This window comes from Vanessa cardui, chromosome 25, assembly GCF_905220365.1.
Source record: "Vanessa cardui chromosome 25, ilVanCard2.1, whole genome shotgun sequence".
Classification (NCBI taxonomy): Eukaryota; Metazoa; Arthropoda; class Insecta; order Lepidoptera; family Nymphalidae; genus Vanessa; species Vanessa cardui.
In genome coordinates, this window is record NC_061147.1 from 271201 (window position 1) to 295452 (window position 24252).

Consider the following 24252-nt stretch of genomic DNA (forward strand, 5'->3'; position numbering starts at 1 on the left):
AAATAAGAGTTAAAAATTGTAGTTATTATAATACCATATTTTATTGCACATCTTCATGCCCATTTAAAATGTTTTAATGGATCGAACTTTTAATAGATTGACCTGATCTCTTGATAGAAGATTTGTTATTATGTAAGTCATTTTCTAAGATTTTATGATCGAAATCGACATCGAATCTCAAAGGTCCTTAAAGAATAGTTTTGCTGTAAACAACGTTATCATATTTAGAAATATCAAGGAATATGTTCTAGAAAGTAGAACACCGAGTATTAAATTGCATTCTATATTTTAATCACGTGACAATCCATACCGAGGGAAATATATTGTGTTAGTGTTAATAAACATTTAAAATGGCGTCACCATTGCTGAAACTAACCCTTTTTCAATCTTCAGACTATAAGCAAATCGGATGGAAGTTCTAAAATTTATTTTAAGATCAAATTAACATATACCTTATTTTCGTATGATATTATTTACACAAAAATACGAATACAAGTCAGTGAAGATATTTTAAGTAATTTAAAGGTTTTACATTCAGATACTCTCAGTATTATACCACAATATAAATTATATTCATTTGGTACGATCTATATAATGTGTGTTGCGATTAAATGCGTCTGTAAAACAAATATAATCGCACACGATTGCGACGTGTCAAAAGGTCATATGTGACATTAAGTATTTCCACCTTTCCGACTGTGCTAAGAAACCTATGCTCTTGCAATATTATTTATAATTTTAATATTCAGTAACATTCAATCACAATTTTACATTTATCAAATATATCTAACTTCTAAACTTTACAGGAAATACGATAACACTTTAAAGGTACTAAATAGTTATTTGAATAATGTTTTATGCTTAAGTTTTAAACGGCGATTACCTAAATGTCATGGGTTTAACGTCTACGAAACATCGAAGTATTTAAAAATTCACTAATTATGAAGGTATGTACAATGATTTCTTATTTACAATATTTACTATCACAAATATTAATCTAATTTGCTCTAAATATAATTCACAATAAACGCGTTATTTGGTTAAAGTATTTACGTCAAGGAACATTCGCTAATGTCGCCTGCCAACTGAAGTATAGATCAGAACACTTTACGAGTAACATGCACGTCGTAACTATATAAATATCTTAATATCTACTGATACTTTATAAATATTTACAAATATAAATAATTTTGACTATACGAGCATCATCTGATGATATCAAATCCACTGTCAATTCGCTTATTCCTTTGTTTCGTTGTAACTCTTGAAGTAGTTCTCGGGTCACAAAAGCTTGGAGAAGAACGTGTTGGGAGCAGTCATCCGGGCGGGGTCCAGGATCCGGGGGTACGATGACCCCATGAACGGCCTGAAGGCAGCTCGGCTAGCTTCGTCGCTGGGACTCGTGGTCGCCTCCTGTGTCGACTCGTCCTGCGTGTCGAGAGAGGAGTCGTTGTTGGAACTGCCGGCGCCCATGTGGAGCTTCCGAGTGTGTTTCTTGAGATCGAAGTTCCTGCAGAATCCTTTAGCGCATATGCTGCACGTAAACGGTTTCCTTTCGTTGTGTGTGTGCATGTGGAACGTCAGGTTGTATATCTGGTGAAAGGCTTTGTTGCAAATGTTACACTTGTAAGCTTTTTCCCCGCTGTGAGTGAGTCGGTGGTTCTTGTAGTTCCCTTTCTGATGGAAACCCTTCCCGCAGAACTCACACACGAAGGGCTTGTAGCCCGCGTGGATTCGAGCGTGAGTGTTCAGAGTCGACGAACGGTTGAACGCCTTTCCGCAAGTGAGACACTTGTGAGGTTTCTCAGAGGTGTGTATGATTTTATGTCGGCATAACGTTGACGCCTGCCTGAATCCTTTTCCGCAAATTTTGCAGACAAATGGCCGCGCTCCGGTGTGAACGGGCATGTGCCTTGTCAGATTATAATGAGCGTTGAACACTTTTCCACAATCACCACAGGCGAAGCTCTTGCTTTTCGCTGGAGATGGTGTCGGACCGGTCGTCGAAGACACGGCGTGGTCGGGCGCCGGAGCTCGAGGACTCGGGGGGCGTTGCACAGGTGACTGCACCGGCGGTGGTCTGGGCAGGTGTAACTGATGAGCGTATGTCAATGAAACTAGGTCTGGACCGTAGTACAGTAATGGGTAATGTGAGACCAGCTGTCGTCTCGCAGCCGGTATGTACTGCTTGAACGCCGAATCTAGTAGGTGGGCCCCATATGATAGAAACCCAGGTGGTGGCGGCAGTTCCGGACTCACTGACTTCTTCCTATCTGGTTCCATAAGCCGAGCTATGGAAAAATTGAGGACTGGTGCCGTGGGTGTATCGGGAGATTTGGCCCTCTCGGGGGAGGACTCCCTCGGGCCCTCGGGGCGGGTCGACGATTGGAACGGCTGCATTCTCGCGACAAGTACCTGCGGAGAGAGAATAATACTTTTAGTCGTAGTCAGTCGGAGGCGTCTCAATCGCGCGAGAGTGTTCCATTGTGCGCGCGGTTAGGACACAAAGCGCGTCGCTTGTTTTAAGTAAATTGCAAGGGGTGTACCCTTTTCGATTTGTCGCGGCGCCTTTGTGGAGAAATCGTTTGCAAACATTCGTTCGGATTGCGTTTTGTGAATAGCACGAAATGGAAAAGGACCCTTCAATGCGTATTCAGACCCGAACTCCACTTTCGCTACTAATTAAGGAAGGAGGCATGTTTGTTTGTGGAAAAATATATTCATATAACTTCGATTCGCCGATATCTGAGACTGCGAACTGAAAGTCAATTCAAATATACTTTAAGTCGTAATTTAGTATTTAATAAGTCTCTATTGGTTTATTTAGTGTACCTACATGTATGAAGTAATATAGAAATAATTTATTTGAACAAAATTAAGATTAATTAAATTTTGGGTTATCCATCAATCGACATATGGGCAGCGTGGTGGAATAAGGTACAAACCTTCCCGTTAAAAGAGAATGGGGGCTTTTAGTTCAGGTGAAGGGCAAAATTTTCGATACTATTTCAGGCCTTCGTTACTTGCCAAGACCTCCAGGAAAACTCATTGTAAAAATAGTTCACCCTTGTAGTAAATATGATCCCTATTTTTAAACATCAAATATTGCCACAATACTTAAAAATTTATTTCTGATTCTATTTTCATGAATATTTTAATCAAGCAGTGCAATTTTCATTTTAAGTGTAATCTGATGCATGTTGTGATTGCCCAAATATATACTTAATATGATTGTTCAATAACCTACATGAATTATATGTATATCAAGTGACTCTAAGAATAAACAAATTAATCTTCCCATAAAACGACCGCTCAATTAAAACAAGCAGCTTAAATCGTGACGCAGAGCCATATGCACTGTATCCGCTGGTTTTATTGTTTGAGGCAATTTAATTGGGCGGCGCGCCGGGGGTAACCGTGCGACGCCCGCGGTCGTATGGACATCTATACTATGCGGGAGGGTAACCTCTTCAACGCTGTAATAATTAATAAACAATTTTCATAACATGTGTCTCTTCGTGATTGTTTCGTTAGCGCCGCTAATGTTCTTATTGGGATATTTTTTAAATAAAACTGAGCCAAAAGTCCGTCATGTTAATCATCTTTAAATATGTTATTTTCGCTTATGTTATCATGTACGTCGTATTTTTGTGCGTTCTATGTTACGCTTCCTCTGTGTGTAGAATTCTTCGTGAAAATCGACGTATAATATTGTCAATAATAAATTAAAAGAGAGAAAATTCCCGTAGGCTAAGTACAAGATATTGATACACGTAAGATTATTGTTTTAAATGCCGGGAAACATCAAAAACTTTTCAGTTACTTGTTTGTGTTTAAAAAAAATTAACCCAAGGAAACTTCTTTGTATGAAAATCTGATACAAGTACTCAAGACTGCAGAAGCGTGGAATGAAACTTTTCTAAAAAAGCAAAGAAAGTTTCCAATCTGACCTCGAACATTCAAAGATTATTTTGGTTTCCAACAAAGCAAACTAATAAGCTGCAATCGACTGTAATGTTATTGGTTTTTTGTTAATTTTGAAATATAATAATTAATCAAAAATTGACGAGCGTGCCTCTCGGGAACATGAGGGTAATATCCGCCAGCCACAATTAGCCCGATCACGCTCGTGTGGACAACAATGCAACGTGGACTTAAGAGTAATCATAAGTCTTTTTTCATATACAATGCCTCTGTAATTCATCTTGAGGTAATAATTCGTTATTCCTTTGTTTCAAATTCATCATCATCATATTGCAGGCGAACATTCTCAAGGAAGTCTAGCCAACTTTCGAGAGAGTTACTAGAGGTCACAAGAGGTCAGAATCACAGGTGCACGATCTATTCCATCGCTCTCAAAAGGTAACGGGAAGGCAAACCGGAGTGCTCAGACTCAAGGCTTTTTCCGAAAGACGGAGAATACGCATTCATTAAATCATCAAAACTCATTAGCTTTTTATTGACGGACTCAGATTTTGTTTGAGATTTGTTGGTTAAACATTTGTTTCGTTTCAAGTTTAAATTTGATTAATTTTTCGACATAGTCTTTAAGCATCCTGTTCTGTGGTTTTCACTTGGAGACTTGGCTACTTGTTCAACTAAGCAGTCGTATTCAGTAACATTAAATGTACGTTAAGTAAAAGTCAAAATTTTAAATGTATTTTAAGAAATTTAACTGTTTGATATTATTCCAGAATCTTTACAGTAAAACATTAAAACAATCATCAAAAGCAAATGAAAAACGTTAAATAATTGAAATGAGCCTTCAGACGAGGAACAGCTTTCAACCGCCCCTAGTGGTACCGTGAAGTAAAGCCAGGTGTAGTGTTGGTACAACAATGTGAGCTCGTGTGTGTGGACACAATGGCGAGGCGGACCGGGGACTTTTGTTAGTCGTAATAAGTACTTCGTTTAATTCAAACGTTTGATGGTTAACGGTGCTTATTGTAAAAGCTTAAATTTCTTTTGATTTTATTTTAATATTGAGTATTGTTTTGCGAAATGATTGGGAACCTAAGTGTTCTTGCTTCCTTTATAAGTGGAGGCCCAGAATTAATTATTGATACACGATAACATACATTGTTCACAGTTAAATCAATAATGTATTTTATATTAAGTGATCGAATGGAATATGCTCTACAATGTCTAAAGTGGAGGAACATTTAAACTGTTAGTTTACTTTCATTTATTAAAATACTTTATTGGCCACCACAGAGTAAATGGAACAAAAGGCGTAGGACTTAATACCTGAAGGTATGCTCTGCCAGGCTACTTTTAGGTGAAATTGAAAACCTTGATAGCGATAATTAAAAGTTAATATATTAAATACACTTGCTCACACATACACATATAGGGCATATAAAATCTACGATCTTTACTATTTATAGTAAAACATGAATATCAAACAATATGTAATAGTGTATACAAGACAGACAGAGTTACTTTTACATTTATAATATTAAATATATTTATATAGATAAAAATGTTTGCATATACATGTAATATTATTAATATATCTGTAGTAAGCGAAAGCATTTGTTTTTTTTTTCGACATGTAAATTAACTTATTACACCCTGCTCTCTACTACTAATGTTTCTTGTAACATATACATATTATATCAGCTGTATCATATAAATTATCTATCAAATCCCCCTCCACTCTTAGTAAGCTGGTGTTTGAACCCACTACAACGCTATCACGTGATCACATTATGAAATAAGCTTAGTCTTCACAAGCTAATCTCAGTCAATATCATAATTACACTTATCGTCTAAACCGCGCCTTATCCGCAACGATCGCATCTAATCTCTCGCAGCCTCTCAAGTCACGAGATAACTGATTAGGCACATCACTTTTAATCGCCGTTACGCAAAAATCAACTTTAACGCGAGTTATTAAAGTATAATATTAAATGAGAAAAAAAGTAATTTTATTCTTCTTTGACGCCGCTCTTCACCTCAGTATCCGTAGGGTTAATATGGATATTAAATTCAAACTGAATTTAAATTTATTGTTTAGGCTTTTAAGTTGAGATTACATTACTCTGGAATTTAATCTGAGTAGCTTCATTAAAGTGTTGATTATTTCAATGATATTACAATGCACTTGGATAAAAATCATACATCGAAAATTAACATTTAATATGTATTAAATTGGTATTAACAGCGCATCTAGAGAATTTGTTTTCTAAATATTAATAGTATTAACAAAATGAAATGACTAGCTTGATTAGCAGATTCTATTTATTTTAATACAGTAAGAATTAGATATTGTTGGTAGTCTTTTAAAAAGTGGAATCTAAAAGATTTCTTATTATTATAAAAGGCGTTAAAATTGCTAGCATACTTAAAAACTTATTACATCTCATTATTTTCAGAAGCATAAACACACGTATTTTTGTCACCAATTTACAAGCGCGAGCTCTTAGTTCTGTGGTCTCGTCGCGAGACGTGACGCGCTGACGTGACGTTCGGTGTGACGGCTGTCGGCACAAGACGTCATTACGGGCGATCATTAGTGGCGCCCGCCGGGACATACTGAGACTCCCCAGCGGAGTACACTACGTATTGCCAATTCCAATGGCGGGATAACTTGGATCTTGAATTGACGTGACATGATTGGTCATATGTTATGTTATCTGTAGTATTTATTCGAGTTTTATGAAAAACTGTCGTTTTCAATGTAAGCAGTAAGCGATTATAAGTAGTAGGTATGTAGTAGGGGAATAGCGTTGTATTATGGTTAACACTAGTTCAGAAGTCAGGGCTGCACTATTGTAAGATGTAACAAATGGTTAACAATAAAGCATTATTATTATTATAAATAAACTATCGAGCCAAATAAGTGAAGAGGCATCTAGCGAGCCGGCATGACTAGGGCGACTGGTCAGCTCATTCTTGTCGCGGAAACGACCAGTACAGTCAGTACCAACTGGTCGTCTTCGCGTTTGGACTCCACTTCCAGTTACCGTAAGTTGAAGTGGAGTCATATGCCTACCCTGAATGTATATATTTTTTATTGAATTATAACACCTGATACAATAATTGTAGTAATCTTTTTTAAATGTAAATGAAACTTTTTTCATTAACAAATACGTCTTTTAATTTTAAATGCAAACTTATTTATTACTGATGCTTAGGTATTAATGATATAATAACAAGATATACTAAAATAAAAACTAACGACGACAATTGATATAAAACGAATAGGGAATGGAAAATTTGTATTCAAGTTTGACACGCGTAACACCATTACAATGTAATTAAAGCGCGGTCTCTCTCTGATGGCCGTGCACTCCTACTTGCATCTCTTTCTCAATACTTCGTAATGCGGATTTTGAGATTAGCACAGCTTAGTGAGGTCTCCCTGGCGTTTGGTTCTGACATCAATTACAAGCGAATAAACACGAATTATTTTGCTTTCATAGACGCATGATTTGAGCGTGAATTATGTTGATCGGAGAAGGTTTAAAGCTCTTAAAATACTAAAGGCGTTTTTATTATAAACTGGGAGACAAGTTTCTTTAAACATCCTCATACCATCCTCAGTTTTTCCCTCCGTTATATTATTCTATATTCTATTCGTTATATAATAAGAATAAGAAATAAGGCGTCAATTATATACAACTAAAAACTACTAGTTACTGTACAAATCAAGACCGCGTAGCCAAGAAGTATGTCCGATTGTGATCATACAAGCAAAAAAGATGTAAACTGTGATAATAATGGTAATTTAGAAATTATAAACTTTTAATTAGTTTCAGCTGTCAGATTCGAACCTACAATCAACATCTCTACTTTTATTACCAACAAGTTATTACAACATTTGGTATAACAGAAATGACGCCTTAAATAAAAATATAAATAATAATTTCATTCATAGCTTGTAGATGTTGCCAGATTTGGTATTTAACAATCATTATTTTAACCAAACTTACTTTATCCAGATTTCAATCAGAAGTATATCAGATTAAGGGTCAACGTAGACTGGTCGTATTATATCGTAATGGAAAAAGCATGGGGTGAGCTATTTGTGTTATTGTAAGCCGCAAATTGTTTATTGCTCGTTGATATGTTGACGTTTACATTTCTATTTCGCCTGTAATGAGTGTTTATTGTGAATGGAAATCTGCTTTCGGCTTGGAAATATCAAAAACGTTATAAACCCATATGTAGATATTAAGTTTTTACGACCTTTATGTACTGTTGAATGTTTTGTATCTCTTCTATTTCGTAAGAAATATCCCTTATGGAAGTCTAATTAGACTATACAATTTTATTTTATTATATTAAATGTCAATGATGTTCTAGTAAACAGATATGTTATTAACGCGCAAAAAGTGAAGACTAGAAAACGTCCTAACTGGGACGTTTGCCTTCAGTCGTTTTACGGAGTAATACGTTATAATAGGTTCATCATAATTACGCAGTAATACGTTTTGCGTAATTAAAACATCTAGTTATCCCTTTTACTTATTGTTTTTATCAAGCTATCCTTTTTACTTGTAACGAAATGTAAAATAACGGTCACCGGCGCGGCACACTTTTTTCTGTTGCTTAGTATGGGTATAACATATCTGTTTATTAGAATTATTAAATGTACTCTTTTTTTTTTAATATAGAATTGAAAAACTACAGCTCAATGAAAATATCAGTAAAGTCGTATGCACCATACAGAAACATTTTACTTATTAACTTTAAAGCACAGTTCCTAAAATATTTATGAAAACAGTACTGTAAGTTCATTTTCAACATTTATTTTCATGTGTTTAAATTGATTTTGAGGAAACTTGCATGTGCATGTTCACAATGCGAGTTGAATTGGATGAGCGTTGTGAATCGAGCTCCAAACCTTCTCCTCATAAAGAAAAGAGGTCTAATCCCAGCAGTGGAACATTTAATTTACTTTAATCAAAATATATCATATGAATTAAATGCATATTTAGAAAAGTGAATTCATCCAAATTTAGACAAATCCCATCACAGATCAGAAAGCATTCACAGGCGATTAAGAAATGTTTGTGACAGCGATGGGGTCTCGCGCTGCGAGCCGCCTGCCTGACGTCGAGTGCTGAAGACCCTTCGCCAATACACGTAACGATCGAGCTCAACTCATCTTTATATAAAGACTAGATGATTACTGCGTCTGGAATAATGAACCATCGCATTATCACTAACACTAAAACAGTTTTCATAATAATTTTGAGTATTCAAACTTGAAGTTCGCCTTAACTCAATCAAGTTTGAGATATATTGTCATGAGTGTTTTGTATTTCTTCGGATTAATGCAGATTTAATTTAGTACTTTTTAATTATTAGGGGAGAGTTGGTTATATCGTACTGCCATTTAAATCGTACCACTTCCAAATTTCCAACTAAATGAGTATTTTTTTCAACATTGGCAACACCAAATCATAGCCCTGCGCAACCCCCCGCCGCCCGCCAGTTGCAATTGATGTGAATTGACTAGCGTGCGCGTGAGTGAAAAAATATTTTTTTTTGTCAATGTTACTGCAAATTTTGTCGCAAATTCGTAAGGGTATAACTCGTAAACAAGGTAAGATACAGATACTCAGTTTTCTCCTTTCTACTACAAATATAAACTAGATTATTTATGATTTTCATTGCGAGGCTCAGGTTTGAGGTTATGCCGGAATTTTGATATTATTTTTTAAATTACCTTGTTCGTTAAATCGTACCACTTGGTAGTTGGGTAAATTGTACTGGTACGATTTAGCCGACAAAGTCTAAACGCATATATTTAACGGGCTTTATTTATGTTGTTATAGATGACCGACACTAAAGCTAAAATTAAATATTACAATTGGAATAAGGAGGACCTAGAAAGGGCTATTGCAGCTTACGAAAACAAAGAATCAAGTTTGAACCAAATTTCAAAGACTTATTCTATACCAAAACCTACAATTCTACGGCATGTAAAAAAGAAGAATAAGATTGCTATTGATAGAAAAATCCAAAAAGGGAGACCGGTTATCTTCGATGTCGAAACTGAAAATAAGTTGGCTGAGCATATTCTTCATCTCGAAACACACATGTTTGGTCTCACAATAAACGATATTCGACGTCTTGCATTTGAAATAGCTGAAATCCATCATCATCATCATCATCATCAACAGCCTATTTTTGTCCACTGTTGGACATAGGCCTCTCCCAGTGCACGCCACTGTGGTCTTTCTCCGGCTACTCGCATCCAGCTCCTGCCTGCCGCCTTGCGTATATCGTCACTCCACCGTGCCTGAGGACGTCCTACACTACGTTTGCCGAGACGCGGTCTCCACTCTAGAACACGTTTTCCCCAACGGTTGTCGGTTCTACGACAAATATGACCAGCCCACTGCCACTTCAGCTTACTAATCCGGTGGGCTATGTCGATGACTTTGGTTCTTTGACGGATAACCTCATTTCTGATGCGATCCCTCAAAGAAACGCCGAGCATAGCCCTAAATCCATAATATTCAGAATAATTTTAATAAAGAAAAACGCATGGCTGGCAAAGCATGGTTCTATAAATTTATGAAAAGGCACCCACAACTAAGTGTTCGTCAACCTGAAAACACATCTCTGAACAGAATTAAAGGATTAAATAAAGAAAATGTTTTTCACTTTTTTGATTTGTTAGAGAAGATTATAGATGAAAATGGTATAGAACCTACCAATATCTTCAATGTAGACGAAAGTGGATTTTCAACCGTTCAAAAGAAAGCTCAAAAAATTGTACGGTTAAAGGGAAAGAAGCAAATTGGCGCTGCTACTAGTGGAGAACGAGGTGTCAATACCACGGCCGTATGCTGCGCTAGTGTATCTGGCCAATTTATCCCTCCAATTAATCTAATTAAAAGGATGAGACAAAACCCGGAACTAGCAAATGGTGCTCCGTTAGGAAGCGTTGTTACTGTTTCTGAAAGCGGTTACATTAACTCTGCGCTTTTTGTTGAATGGTTAAAGCACTTTATTAAAATAGTGAAGCCCACACTTGAAAACAAAGTTCTGCTGCTTTTGGATGGACATACGACTCATTCAAAAAATTTTGAAGCTCTGTGTTTAGCTAGAGATAATGGCATAATACTGTTACAACTACCAGGTCACACCACAAATCGAATTCAGCCTCTTGACGTATCATTTTTCAAACCACTGAGTACATATTACATCCAAAGCACAGAAAAATGGCTGAGAACCAATCCTGGGCGACAAGTAACACAGTACCAAGTTGCACAATTATTTGGAGAAGCTTACGAAAGAGCAGCAGTGATTGGCAATATTGTGAATGGATTCAGAGCTAGTGGTATTTGGCCTACAAACAGACATATTTTTCCGGAGCATGTGTTTGAGGCTGCTGACAATTTGCTTACCGCTGAAACAGCCAATTCAAGCAACGAAAGCGTATCAATTTTGCAAAATTTAACGGAATTCGAAAAAGAAGATAACTTTAAGAAAAGAAAAGAGGTAGAAGGTAATGATGACAAAGAAAAATGCAATCAAGAAAAGGGCAATAACGAAAAGAAAAAACAAGATAGGGAGCTTTTAAATTCACAGCCATCCACGTCTAAAGTTAAAGATATTCAACTAAAAACCACGCCTGCTGATATTAAAAAAACAATAAAAGTTTTATCACCACTACCAAAAACTACAATGAAAAAGAAGAACACTATACAAAAAGCTATTGAAATTACACCAAGCCCATATAAAAATCAACTAGAAGACAAGATAAAGCAGAAGAAAGATAAAGTAAAAAAAGAAAAGGTTTGTAAACCAAAGAAATATAAAGCAAGAAAAAAGAAAATAAGATAACAGCTATATCCAAGGGTAAATGCAAAAGTTTCAAGAAAAAACGATCCCCTTCTATCACTAGTAGCGATAACTCAGAAGAAACACTTGTTATGGAATTAGATGACGATGATGAAAGCGATGAAGATCTTGAAAATGTATGTGGAAAGTGCAATCGTTCCTACTACGATAAAAAAGGTCCAAAGGTTGATTGGATTCAATGCGTTCGCTGTCAGCGGTGGTTACATGAAACTTGTACTTCCAATCCAGATATTTGCGATGATTGTTTCCAATAAGAACTATGCACAATTATTTCTACTTTACGTTATTAATATAGTAATACTTTTCTAGTTTTGTTAAATGTTGATTGATCTCAATACAATCCAATCATTATTGTGATAAGAAAGCTTATAAGATATGTTAATAACATTAATTTATCACCTAAGATTTAAAAATAATGTTCCTTTTACCTAAGAGGCAGTTAATAATGTTGCAATATTACCAAAAAATTTAACATAAATAATTTAGTTGAAAATTTTACTGTCTTTAATTGAGTGGTACGACTTAAACATCTATGGTACGATTTAAAAACTCGGTGGTACGATTAAAACGACGAGTTGGCTAAATTGTACCGATGGTAGTCCTTTATAAAAAAGCATTTTTAAGGATGTTAGAGTAAACGTATGGAACTGATTTCTCTGTATCAGCAAGGTAAAATATGAAACTTTATATTGTATATTCATTAATTATTGTAAGTCTTGACATAGTCCAAATATTTAAGAGAAAGTAAAAATTGGTACGATATAACCAACTCTCCTATGAAACTGAACTTAAATAATATGAAAGTAAATAATTTGTAGATAATCTTGATGTGTCGGTTTACAGTGAACGTTGCCAAGACTATAAAGAAACGTTGCTCAATCTTTATATCTTTGAAGTCATAACTTATGACATCGTTGGTTACGTAACGCGTTACGGCGGCAGTCTGTCTGCCTTCTCTTTCTCTTATACGGCAGCGGCAAGTTCTTTCTCTCTCATTACGCTAACGACCAGTGCTAGCCGTATTTCGGAGAGTTTAAGTTATCAGTTTCGTAGAAAGTTAACCATTTGTTTTTCAAAGATTTTTTTATGTTTAATATAACAAGTATTAGGTTTTGTTTATTTTTTATACTTAAAGTATAAAAGAGCCCGTAGAAAGTCTTAACAGCCTGTAGAAGTTCCTCAGTTACAAAATTAGTTGAAGAGATAGCGCAAAATGCTTATACCTACTGCGCTGTGTGTGATTTGCGCGCTTTTAGATTAAAACTTACGGACAATTTTTCAGTGAACACGTCCTAATAATAAAATTTTCTTTAATTTGATTAAATAAAGGAATATAATTTTGTTTTTAAAAATTAACATTTAATTGTTGTGATATACACACTTAAATGTAACGTATATTTTAATAATAAAACAAATATGTAGGTTGTAAATATATATAATTGTAAGCCGATTTTTGTCCCAGTCATTATGGGACGTCATCTGCATATAAAATCGACTATAGTCTCATTTCGAAGATTTCCAGTCATAGCTAAGCAAAAAATAAAGCGTATTCTTGAATGCAATTGTTGCTATTTACCAAAAAATTAGTAGGTAATTAGTGGCTGAAAAAAAATCTGGTCGGTAAGAGAGCAGTGCATCGACATCATATAATGAATCAAAATTAAAATGGAACTACAATATAATACAATACAATATTTATTTATTATATCATTATGTATTTAAAACAATCCAATAAAACCCATCGTTTGGCGTATGACGTCGGGAAGGGTCTTGTCAAATATAATTTGACAGATTAATTTTTTCGACGCGAATTGACGCGATTTGAATCCGAGCCACACTTCCGACGGAAGTCCGCATCTGGCTTAAGTGACAACGGTTCAACAACCCTTCAGAGATGAGCGAAGTGAGCTTAATAGCATCCGAATTATATTTCGTAGAAATATTGACATTTCGGAGCAATAGAATTTTTTTTAACTGATAGATTTGGTCAATGGACACCAATAGTAAGTCATAGGTAACATTGCTATTAAAACCTGTTTTTCGTAATACATAATTTATAAAAGGTACAAAAATTCATTATTTACAATTAAGGTCTTAATTATATAGATAAAATAACATACAATATAGATTGTAGGTACAAATAAAGATCGTTAAGTATGGTTCATATTATATGTAAGCATATTGTTGTAATGATAAGGCTACGGACGTATTAAGAGTTATTAAACGCGTCTTAGTTAAATGTTTAATGTATGATTTTATAAATTCTAGTTCCGCTGAACACTTAATAAATTTTACACATTCGTTGTGAAGAGTATAGAAAACGACGTAGATATGAAACACCTGTACCCGCCTCATCTAAACTAGTAATTTATGTTCAAAGCGAAGTCTAAAATCGCTATGATAGTTCAAAGCACGCCAATGAATGTTCACGTTAAATTCCCGGCTTATTTATTCGAGAAACGAAACCTTTATATATGCTTATAGATAGCATGAATGTTATAATAATGACTCGTTAATCAAAGTACGGATTTAGAAAATATAAATATTTTGTTTCATTCATTGATAAGTTACATTTCTTAATAAGTAAGTCAACACACTTATGTTAATTTTATTAATAACTAGCTGTTCTGTGTGTCTCCTTTTCGCTTTCGTTTTAAACGGTCCCGGTCCGACCTTTGTAGAATCTTACATATTAATAGCATAAACCGATTTTTGACCCGGCGATTATGGGACGATAGCTGTACCTACATAGAAAATCGTTTATGGTCTCATTTTGAAGACCTCTAGCTATTAATTTGCAGAAAAACAAGAATATTCTTGATTGCAATTTACCAAATTATTACGATTTAATATTAGAGAGCGCAAAAAAATTACTGGCCGGTTAAAGGGCGGTACTATGACTGTAGAAATTGGTATCGACCTGGTATTGGTAACTCCAATTTCGCTCAAAAACTTTGCATGAGACGTACTATTACGTACCTATATTAAATAGTCTAAAACCTTCTTCGAGGTCTGGGCTATCAAGTCAAATCAAATCATTTTTTTTTCAAATCAAGTCAATTTTATTCAAGTTCTACCACCGTTTCGGAAAGCAGTTTCTAGCGAGAAGAAACGGCAAGAAACTCGCATAGTTGCTCTTTTCAAATAAACAGATTTACAATGCTATTATTTATAGTAATTAGTGCCCTGTGATGGAACCTGAGCTTAACTCCAGGCGTTTCTTTCTAAAGTGTTAGGTAGGACTAGAGATGATAGCGTTCAAAGATAACAACAAATACTTTCGTTTCAATTTATTAGTCCTTATACCCTTCTCTGCTAAACTTAATACCATTTCCAAATAATTTCGAAAATAATATACCGCTTACAAGTATGGACGATAAAGTACAAAATATTTGATTACGATTGTAACAGTCGGCTTATATTTCGATTACGGATTACCCCGACGCTATATTTACCCCCGGGTATCGAACCGCAGACCAATTACAAGGAGCAAATATTTGTCGCTCAGCATTGAGCCCCGAGAGGAGGGGTGGGCGGCTCATCTCAGATAGTTAAGGATGGAAAAATTGATTACTGATAATGATTCATAGTGGTACGCAATTTTTCCGTTATTAAAGCATATAGGTACAATTATACATGTATATTATATATATATTTCATACTAGCTGTACCCGCGACCTTGTACGTGTTTGAATTTAACAAAAAATATATTATTGTAGCCTAAGTTACTCCTTATTATATCAGTTAAAGTGAAAATCCCGTCAAAATTGGTCAAGCCGTTTCAGAGGTTAGCCGGAACAAACAGGCAGACAGACAGACAAAAAATTTAAAAAAAACATTTTGTTTTATCATCATTGAGTAAAAAAGGGTTATTTTAATATTACAAACAGACACTCCAAGTTTATTATATGTGTAGATAACTATGTATAATGTTGCATGACATCTGACATTTCACGAGCGCATTCCGCGGAGAGTTCCGAGTTTACTTGTACAGGGTAGCTCTACTGCAGGTACCTACTTACGTATTATTACACCCATGCTAATTACTTTACGTAAGAGATAACTAATGAGGTTAGAGGTAAGATTTTCTGTTCGATATTTGAACTACAACTTATCGTTGTAATTCTTTTTTGCGTTAATTTTTAGTAAATTATAAGTTAAGTGCAATTTTTCATAAACATTATTTTATTATATAATTTAGTGACCTCTAGTTTTTTTTTTTAAATGACACGAAATGGATTTGGAAACATGAAGGCTGATTGATATGTACCAGAAATCTCCAGTTTGAATTATTTTTGAAGACTGATCTGTTCACTTAGCTATGGTTTCTTACAAATCGATGTTCTCGGATGAGTTGCAACAATAATTTCTTACTTGCCTGATTGAGTATTTTATCACCATGCTTTATGTCCTTCTTAGGTGCGATCCTTACACAAACCGGAATAAGATTATTGTCACGGCATCTTTTCAGGAAGTTCATGGACGTTACGTATCGGGCATGTTTGACTTTTAGGTACTCCAACCGGCGAATTTGATTTGATGTTTCCAGTCCGTACTGGTTCACATAATGTTGTCTTAAATTTTCGCGATTATTACACATTTAAATAAAACTAATTATAACGGATGAATCGCGTATATTGATTATTTTTAAACATCCCGACGTTTCGAGCACTTTGTAGTGTTCGTGGTCACGGGTCTACCCGTGACCACGAACACTACAAACTGCAAAGTGCTCGAAAATTTAAGACAACGCGATTAATCAATTAATCGCGATGTTAGACTAAGAAATGCAAATTAACCTAATTATAGACATTATAAAGAACATAAGTACTTACTTTAAATAAAGGTTTTAAAATTACGAAGATATCCCGACAAGCCGGGAGGCCAGCCAACTGGACAGGTTATGTTAGAGTGCGCAAGTATGTGCAAGCACATATGCACTTTCTATTATTTTAACCCAGCACATAGATTTTTGTCGACGACGAAGTAATCAATAAGTTATTTTATTTTTTCCAGATTCTATAGAAAATTAGTCTATTAGTCTAGCAACGTAGCTTTTTCTATCGGTACGACAGATAAAATTAGTGAAACATGCTCAATTTCCTAAAATTAAAACGAGCCCTTAAAACTTGACCCTCAGCTATGGAATTGTCCATCAAAGCAAGCTAATTTAATCCGCCCCCGTTTGAACACCTCCGCCATTGTGTGTGTGTCTGTCACCCCTTCTATTAGTCTAACTACCCGATATCGTGACGCTATCAACCCCTAGATCACTCGATTGATTTTCTGGATCAAATCTCCCCAGACGTGTCGCCCGAGCCTATTACTTTGATTGGTTTTCTATTTTCCTATGTGTTCTCTATGTCCTATATGTATTTCTAAACAACATTACAGTTAAAATATCGTACTATTATAGATAGTATATTGTTTAGGCTGGTAATCAAAGTCTCTTATATAAATTATTCAAATATAAATAACTTTTAATATAATGTTGTGAGTCATACGACGCGTGCATCTTAACCGATGATTGCTGGTTCAAACCCAGGCAAGCACCACTGTTTCATGTGCTTAATTGTCTTTATAATTCATCTAGTGCTCAGCGGTGAAGGAAAACATCGTGAGGAAACCTGCATGTGACAAATTTCATAGAAATTCTGCCACATGTGCATTCCACCAACTCGCATTGGAACAGCGTGGTGGAATATATTCCAAACCTTCTCCTCAAAGGGAAAGGAGGCCTTTGGCACAGCAGTGGGAATTTACAGGCTGTTGTTGTTGTTGAGTCATACGACATTCGCCCTTTGTAACTTAATTCTATTTCGATATTAATTGCAAATATGAGTGGAATTAACATGTTAAATTGTGTGTTAGTTTAAAAAAAAGCTATCACTCAAGTAATGTAAGAATGTTTTAAAATTAAAATAATTTAAAATTTGACAGTTTACGTTACTATTGAGGCTTTTCAAAAATCCACCGAACTGTAAAAAATATAAAGAAAAAATTAATTATTTCCCAACGTATTCTTTTTAAAAAACCTACACATTAAATGTGTCAAGGGAAGACTATTATAAAGAGCGATTTGATGACGTGTTAATCTGTCCCCATTAGCACCTGATGTTCGCTGGGAGGGTCGTCGGGAGGCCGAGGGCGGAGGGCGCAGGTTATTAGATTAGTGTCGGATAAATAATGTTTCTTTACAATTTGTTCAACTACTGTGAAGACGCGCTGAACGGAGATTTAATTGAGGCGCATTCTATACTTAACGTGATGTGACGTGGCTGAGATGGAGCCATATTGATGTCGTTAATTATTTATTTTTTAATTAAAAATATAATTATAATATGTCGGATATAATAGTTCGTTTTTAGCCCGTCCGTCACATGAGGTCTTGCGTTCTGCTTGCTTCTTTTCATAAGAGCTGAGTTCCGTGAGTTCGCGATTTTTTAGACTTTTACCTAGCAGAAGGGTCTCAGTTCTCTTACGTTAATTAATCGATATAATATTTACTGCATATTTTCTTAGTTATGTATTTATTAAAAACAAAATTACATAGTGTTGGTAGGTGGAACACATTTTATTTTAAAGTTATATTTAATTTGTACATAATGTAAATATGTAAATTTGTACATAATGTAAATATAGTATAAATGTTTGGTCTGGGCTCTATCATAGTATGGGCACATGGACCCCAAATAATATTGGGATAAGGGCAGGAGGATGATATTATTCAATTTGTACTAGATTAACACGATTATAATAAGGCTCTATATGCAACCTTTATATTAAAGAACAAACATAATGAGAAAAATGTCTTAGATTTTTCAGAAAATTTGAGTTTGAATCGCTCTTTTTATTGATGAAAGCCGCATTAAAATCCGTTGCGTACTTTAAAAGATCTACCTACTCGTAAGCGTACAGGTAGCGTGAAGCGACTGTCTACTTTATGATTGATTATCTTTTATTATCTATCAAAAATTTATTATTGATATTAGTTTAAAAGACTTCAGATAGTAATTATAAGAGTGGTCTGCAACTAATACTAACTATGAGATTAGTCTACATTCCGAATCGTCCATAACTATAGCTTAACCTCCATTTATTAAATGTTTATCTATATATGAAGTTTATGAAAGCCTAAGTCTTGAGCAGAATATTGTAAAGTTGATAACTTATTAGGTAATAGCTTAAGAAATCACATGATACTTTAATCAAGTAGACCCCAAAGTAATATGCCATATGACATAATACTGTGAAAATAACCAAAATAAACTAAACGAGCGGTATCAATATCAGTTAGTTGTCTAACTTTTCTAACCGCGTATGTTGCGGAGCTGAGTCTTCCTGTTAGGGATGATAAATGAGAAGTCCACTGAAGTCTGGAATCCAATTCTTTTCCTGAGAACACCGTAGTATCAGCTACTTCAAGACGGTAACCATTTAAAGATATATTATAATTTTGCTTGCTAACATTGGGTAGGGTAAAAACTACACATTTTGTTTTTTGAGAAGATGGGTCTAGATAGGAATCCACCACCTACTTTGGGGCCCGATAAGTGGCATTAGTGGAAAAGGAATCTCGAGCTCCGAAAATATAAATAGACTGTTTTAAATTATTATTTTTAAATTTTTATATTTTTTTATTAACAATTAAAGATTATTAACTGCCGGTAATTATATTTTGTAGATGGCAACAAGAATGTGTACACTTATTTGACTTGATTCGGTTTGGAACGTTGGAAAACAAAACAGATGAAAAAGAAGGAAATGTAAACTCTAGGGAAAAATAAAGATAGTGATTGTGGACATTACAGTTTTATTTTGTTGAGTTAACACAAGTCTTTTGTAAAATAAAAACTTGTTTAATATAGCAATTATACTTGTTTAATATAGGTATAGCGTTAGTACAAAATAGTACATTAAACTATAGGTATAGTTACCTATAACATATACATATCTTTATTTTATATGTATAAAAAATTCAGTACCTTTTGGCTTTAATACATATTGGCAAATTTATGGACATATACCGCAAGAAGTAGGTACTTCCTCATAAATTGTTGCAATACTTATAAACATCCTTTGAAAGGAGTCCTTTAAAAAAAACTGTGTTTTGGAACGCAATGTCCGGTGTACTCATTGAATACAGTCGCAGTTCCTGTCGGTGTCCGCACTTTGTGTATAAATATATCCATGGAGCTTAGTCGGTTTTGTTGAAGGATTGTAACGTCTGGTCGAGCGGTAATCTCTCTATTAGCGAAAGTGTTAAAGGAGCCTTTGTAAATATGTCTTCAACGAATACTTTTTGTTGTGATTGGCTAGCGTTACCGTCATCGCAAATGTTGTCAGTGCACTCGATGATTTTGGTGATTTACTTATTTTCATGACGTCGGTATAATTTGGGATGGAACCCACTAATTATTTGTACGAAATGAAATTAGAAATGAAAAAAGCAATTTTATTAATTATAGAAAGCATAATTAGAGTAAATAAACTCAAATTGTATCATGTACGTTTATGTGAAAATTTTCTCACTCGTTTGGAGAAAATATTTTAGTAGGTATGGCTTACCTACCTACATGATATACCTATCGTCAACGTTATATCTTGTAGCCAAATATCTGGGTAAGTATTCATTTTATTTATTAAGTATAATAAATAAGCTGAGACGGGCATGACAATTTAGCCATGCTTTAAACATCAAATGTGTCGCCTACAGTAAAAAGCAAGATACTATGAGGTATATATGCTCTTTGCCCTTAATTATATTGCATTCGATGGTAGGCATCGAAAGTAGATATACCTATATATATCTAATGAACATTGAACGAACTAAATTTAAAGAAAATCTTTACAAAATTTTAGTGCTTATTTGCCACCAATAGTGCTAAAAGTGTGATACCTCGCCTTATTGTCTCCACTGGTGACAGGAGGGCTGGTTCGTTTTTTGCCCAGAGGATCGAAATTGCAATTCAACGGGGAAATGCTGCTAGCATTCTTACCACCATTCCACGCGGTCAAAATTTATACAGTCACTATTTTTAATTCATATTTGTACAATTAAGCAATTAATGTTAATAGTCATTATGTATATGTATTTTTGCATTAAATTTAATGGAAATATTACATGTATGTAGAAATACATTACACTAAGGACTATCAACATACAATAAAATAAGACTTTTGTAGTAACGTTTGAGGGTCGAGATACCCAGTCTACATGGATTCAGCCTATGTCATCAAATGGTTTCTATGGTCGAAGGTTAGTCGAAGATTTAATTTATATAAATACCTGTATATTATACACAGTTGTTAAATCAAATTGTAAAAATATCTAATAAATATGTGATTCGAATAGACGTTTGTAGGCTAAGGTCGCGTGTAATGGGTTGATCGTCAAATAATAGGTAGGTACAAAAATAGCCTATGTCCTTTCTTCGAGCTTTATTCCAAAGCCGTTTCAGTGGTTTGGTCTGGATCAACAGATGGACAGAATTACATTCGTATCTATAATATCAGTATTGATTAGTTTTATAGAAACTATTAGCGAAGGTAATTGGTCCGGCTTACTTAAGACATTTTGTCTATCTACATATATAATGACGAGGTACATTATAGGTTGTACAGTCTATTAAGATTATATTTATTTTGATATAAAGATATTTATATTGAAAATTTATATATATTATAGACTTCACCGTCAGTAATATTTCACCTTTTAATCGCAATTTATATTATTTGGGCCCCTAACCCAAATTCCCAATAGAAGCAATGAGATGGCATATAATTTTTCAAGATTGACCCAGCCTTTAACATTGTTTCTTGATGTGACAGAGGGCCGCTATGTCAAGTGTTTGTACCGTAAAACATTAAGCCATTCCTCCACTTTCCCTGGGAGACGGTGTCGGTTCATCAGGTCTTTCAAAAAATCAAAATTAACTTTATTCAAGTTATTTAACAAATAAGTGAAGCTACCACCGGTTCGGAAAGTAGATTCTACCGAGAAGAACCGGCAAGAAACTCAGTAATCGCAGATCGTGGCGTGTCGTTGAAATCTTTTACAATAACGGCTTGATTACTTAAGAATTGTACGTTACTTCAATTTGGGTTGGTGGTTAAACTCGTGAAATAGAATATTGTCGGAATCAGTCATTACTTTCCAATATTTCTCTTCAGGTAAAGCACAAATTACACTTACGACTGGTGCTGTTTGCTCAATTTAAAGCCTGTATTTTCATTTTGCGTTTAATATCCGTAATTTCTAATTCTACTAGGTAATAAAATTATGAAGATAACTCGTCGATAATTTTGTGTTTATAGGTACTTGTAATAGATACACTTGCTAATTATTATTTACAATATTAGAAAGACATACTATTTTGAATATATACTTATAACCTACTTTAAATTAATTTTGAATTTCCCGAGTCGTTGTTTGTAAGTGCCTATTAAGGGGGCCTAAGTTATTTACATTAAAAGTCATAAATTTGATTATTTTGACTGTAATGTTATGGAAATGATTAATCTGTATCCAGATCTCAGGCTATAGGAATCTATCTATTCACGGAGATATTCAATTCTATTTTTTGGTTTAGCGCTTTAGTGATGAACAGAACAGGTCACGGAATAATAGACAAAGTCATTTTCGCATTTATAAAATTGGTGTAATATATATTCAGGATAAACAATGATTTAGTTAGGGGCTTCAAAAGCTTCGAATTGATTGGAATGAGTTAGATATTCGCTAATATAAAAATTGTAGTAGATTAGATAGGTTCTTGAAACCTTAAAAAGTATAATATTTTTCGGTATTTTAATATTGTTGTTTTAAATATACCTACAGCATATTAAGCAGATAATATCAGATAGGTATGCAATGAAATGTTTAACACGTTACACGTAAATAAGGTCGTAGGGCTTTATGTTCGGTGACCTGGTAGAGTACCATGGTCGTTTCACATTTGACACACATTAAAACAGCTAAATAGCGCACAGTGAGAGGTAACTAAATATGAGGATGTTCACCAACCTGCCAGCTACTCTTCCATCACAGACACTAGCACCAAGTGAGCATCCGACCACGTCACGGTCATTGCACTGACGCAGCAAGATGGCTGCGCGGACGCGAAATTTGTGACCGCGAAAGGCGCGCGAAAAGTGGCCCTGGCAAACACCCGCGCCCTCCCCGCACCCCCAAACGAGGCCCCCTCCCACCTTAGCCGGCATTCGCAGCCCAAACGACGGTCGACGCCTTCAATAATTCAAGCGGTAACTCCGCCCTTCCCTCTCTCTCTGCACGGCGATCTCTCCGCAGCCGACGGGCTGCCATCTCGCTCAGTTCTGTTGCGCATTTCTATTATTGTTTCGTTTCTCTCGCTCTGCTCTACGGCGTTCTCGTATTTGCGTCCCGCTCTAGCTCGTCAGGCGGGTCTCGCCACGTACATTATGCATCGTGTTTGGCAAACGTTTTATGAGGTTTGCGCAGTTTTGTGCAGAGTAGACAATTACAGAGAAATCATATTAATATTTTTTATATAACTCTAATATAATTGTTATATCAATATTCATAGATATTTTTCATCTCACTAAACCAAAAACGATTGCTATTTATGTATATTATTGCATTAAGAATTGCTCTATCTAGAGTGGGAACTAGGGCCACGTCCATTGTGTGGGATGTACTGGTGGGGATGACTCTACCGGGGCTAATTACACGACCGAAGAGAAGCTGATGACTGATGTTAAATCACATCATAAATAGAACAGCAAATTATTTTTTGAAGTCGATATGTTTATTATTTAACACATTTTAAAGATTCAGCTGTGATTACTTTGATTGATAGGACATTTGGTCCGAAACCAAAAAAGAGTGCAATTCCATCCAAGTACCTACGTACCTACTGCACCGCTGTGATATTGTGAAGCTAACTTGTATTTATAACTTAGTTTCAATTCACTCATATTCATGATTATATCATTCTCATAATATTTGCATTCATCTGAATTTGAATGTGCGCGTTTTGGTTGAAATGCTACCATGAGTAGGTACTCGATCCACTAGCGTGGTGTAATAAGTTAACTATGAATGTTTTCTTTAAGAGGATAAGCAATGAGACAGGTGACTACAGGCTTTGCTATAACTTATGCCTATAATGGCTATAATCAAAGAGTTATGAATACTACTTAGTAGGTAATAAAGAAATTGTATGTAAGTAGTGTAACCTACTTACTTGTATGTTCCTGTGTCCGATGAAATCAAATAAGAATAGGAACTTAAAAAATCTCGACCAAACAATATACACATTAAAAGTATGGTTTGCATAAAAAAAACTTTTTGCAAGTGAAAAAAGTATTTTTATTGTTTTACATACAGTTTTGTCAATCTTTTGTTAATTTTATGTAGTGACTGAAGTATTTAAGATAATTACA

General features: G+C 34.9%; 2 protein-coding genes across 2 annotated transcripts; one reads left to right on the forward strand and one right to left on the reverse strand.

The window, feature by feature from the left end:
• LOC124540581 (fez family zinc finger protein erm-like) lies at nucleotides 1–22938 on the reverse strand. The gene is made up of 2 exons (XM_047118267.1): nucleotides 22853–22938; nucleotides 1–2415 (listed from the first exon to the last, which is right to left on the reverse strand). Exon 2 carries the CDS (start codon nucleotides 2398–2400, stop codon nucleotides 1282–1284), a length of 1119 nt encoding a protein of 372 aa, XP_046974223.1. The 5' UTR covers nucleotides 2401–2415; nucleotides 22853–22938; the 3' UTR covers nucleotides 1–1281.
• Nucleotides 10504–13315, forward strand: LOC124540369 (MFS-type transporter clz9-like). Its single transcript, XM_047117870.1, has 2 exons — nucleotides 10504–11760; nucleotides 13289–13315. Exons 1-2 carry the CDS (start codon nucleotides 10504–10506, stop codon nucleotides 13313–13315), a joined length of 1284 nt encoding a protein of 427 aa, XP_046973826.1.
• Nucleotides 22939–24252: the final 1314 nt, after the last annotated feature.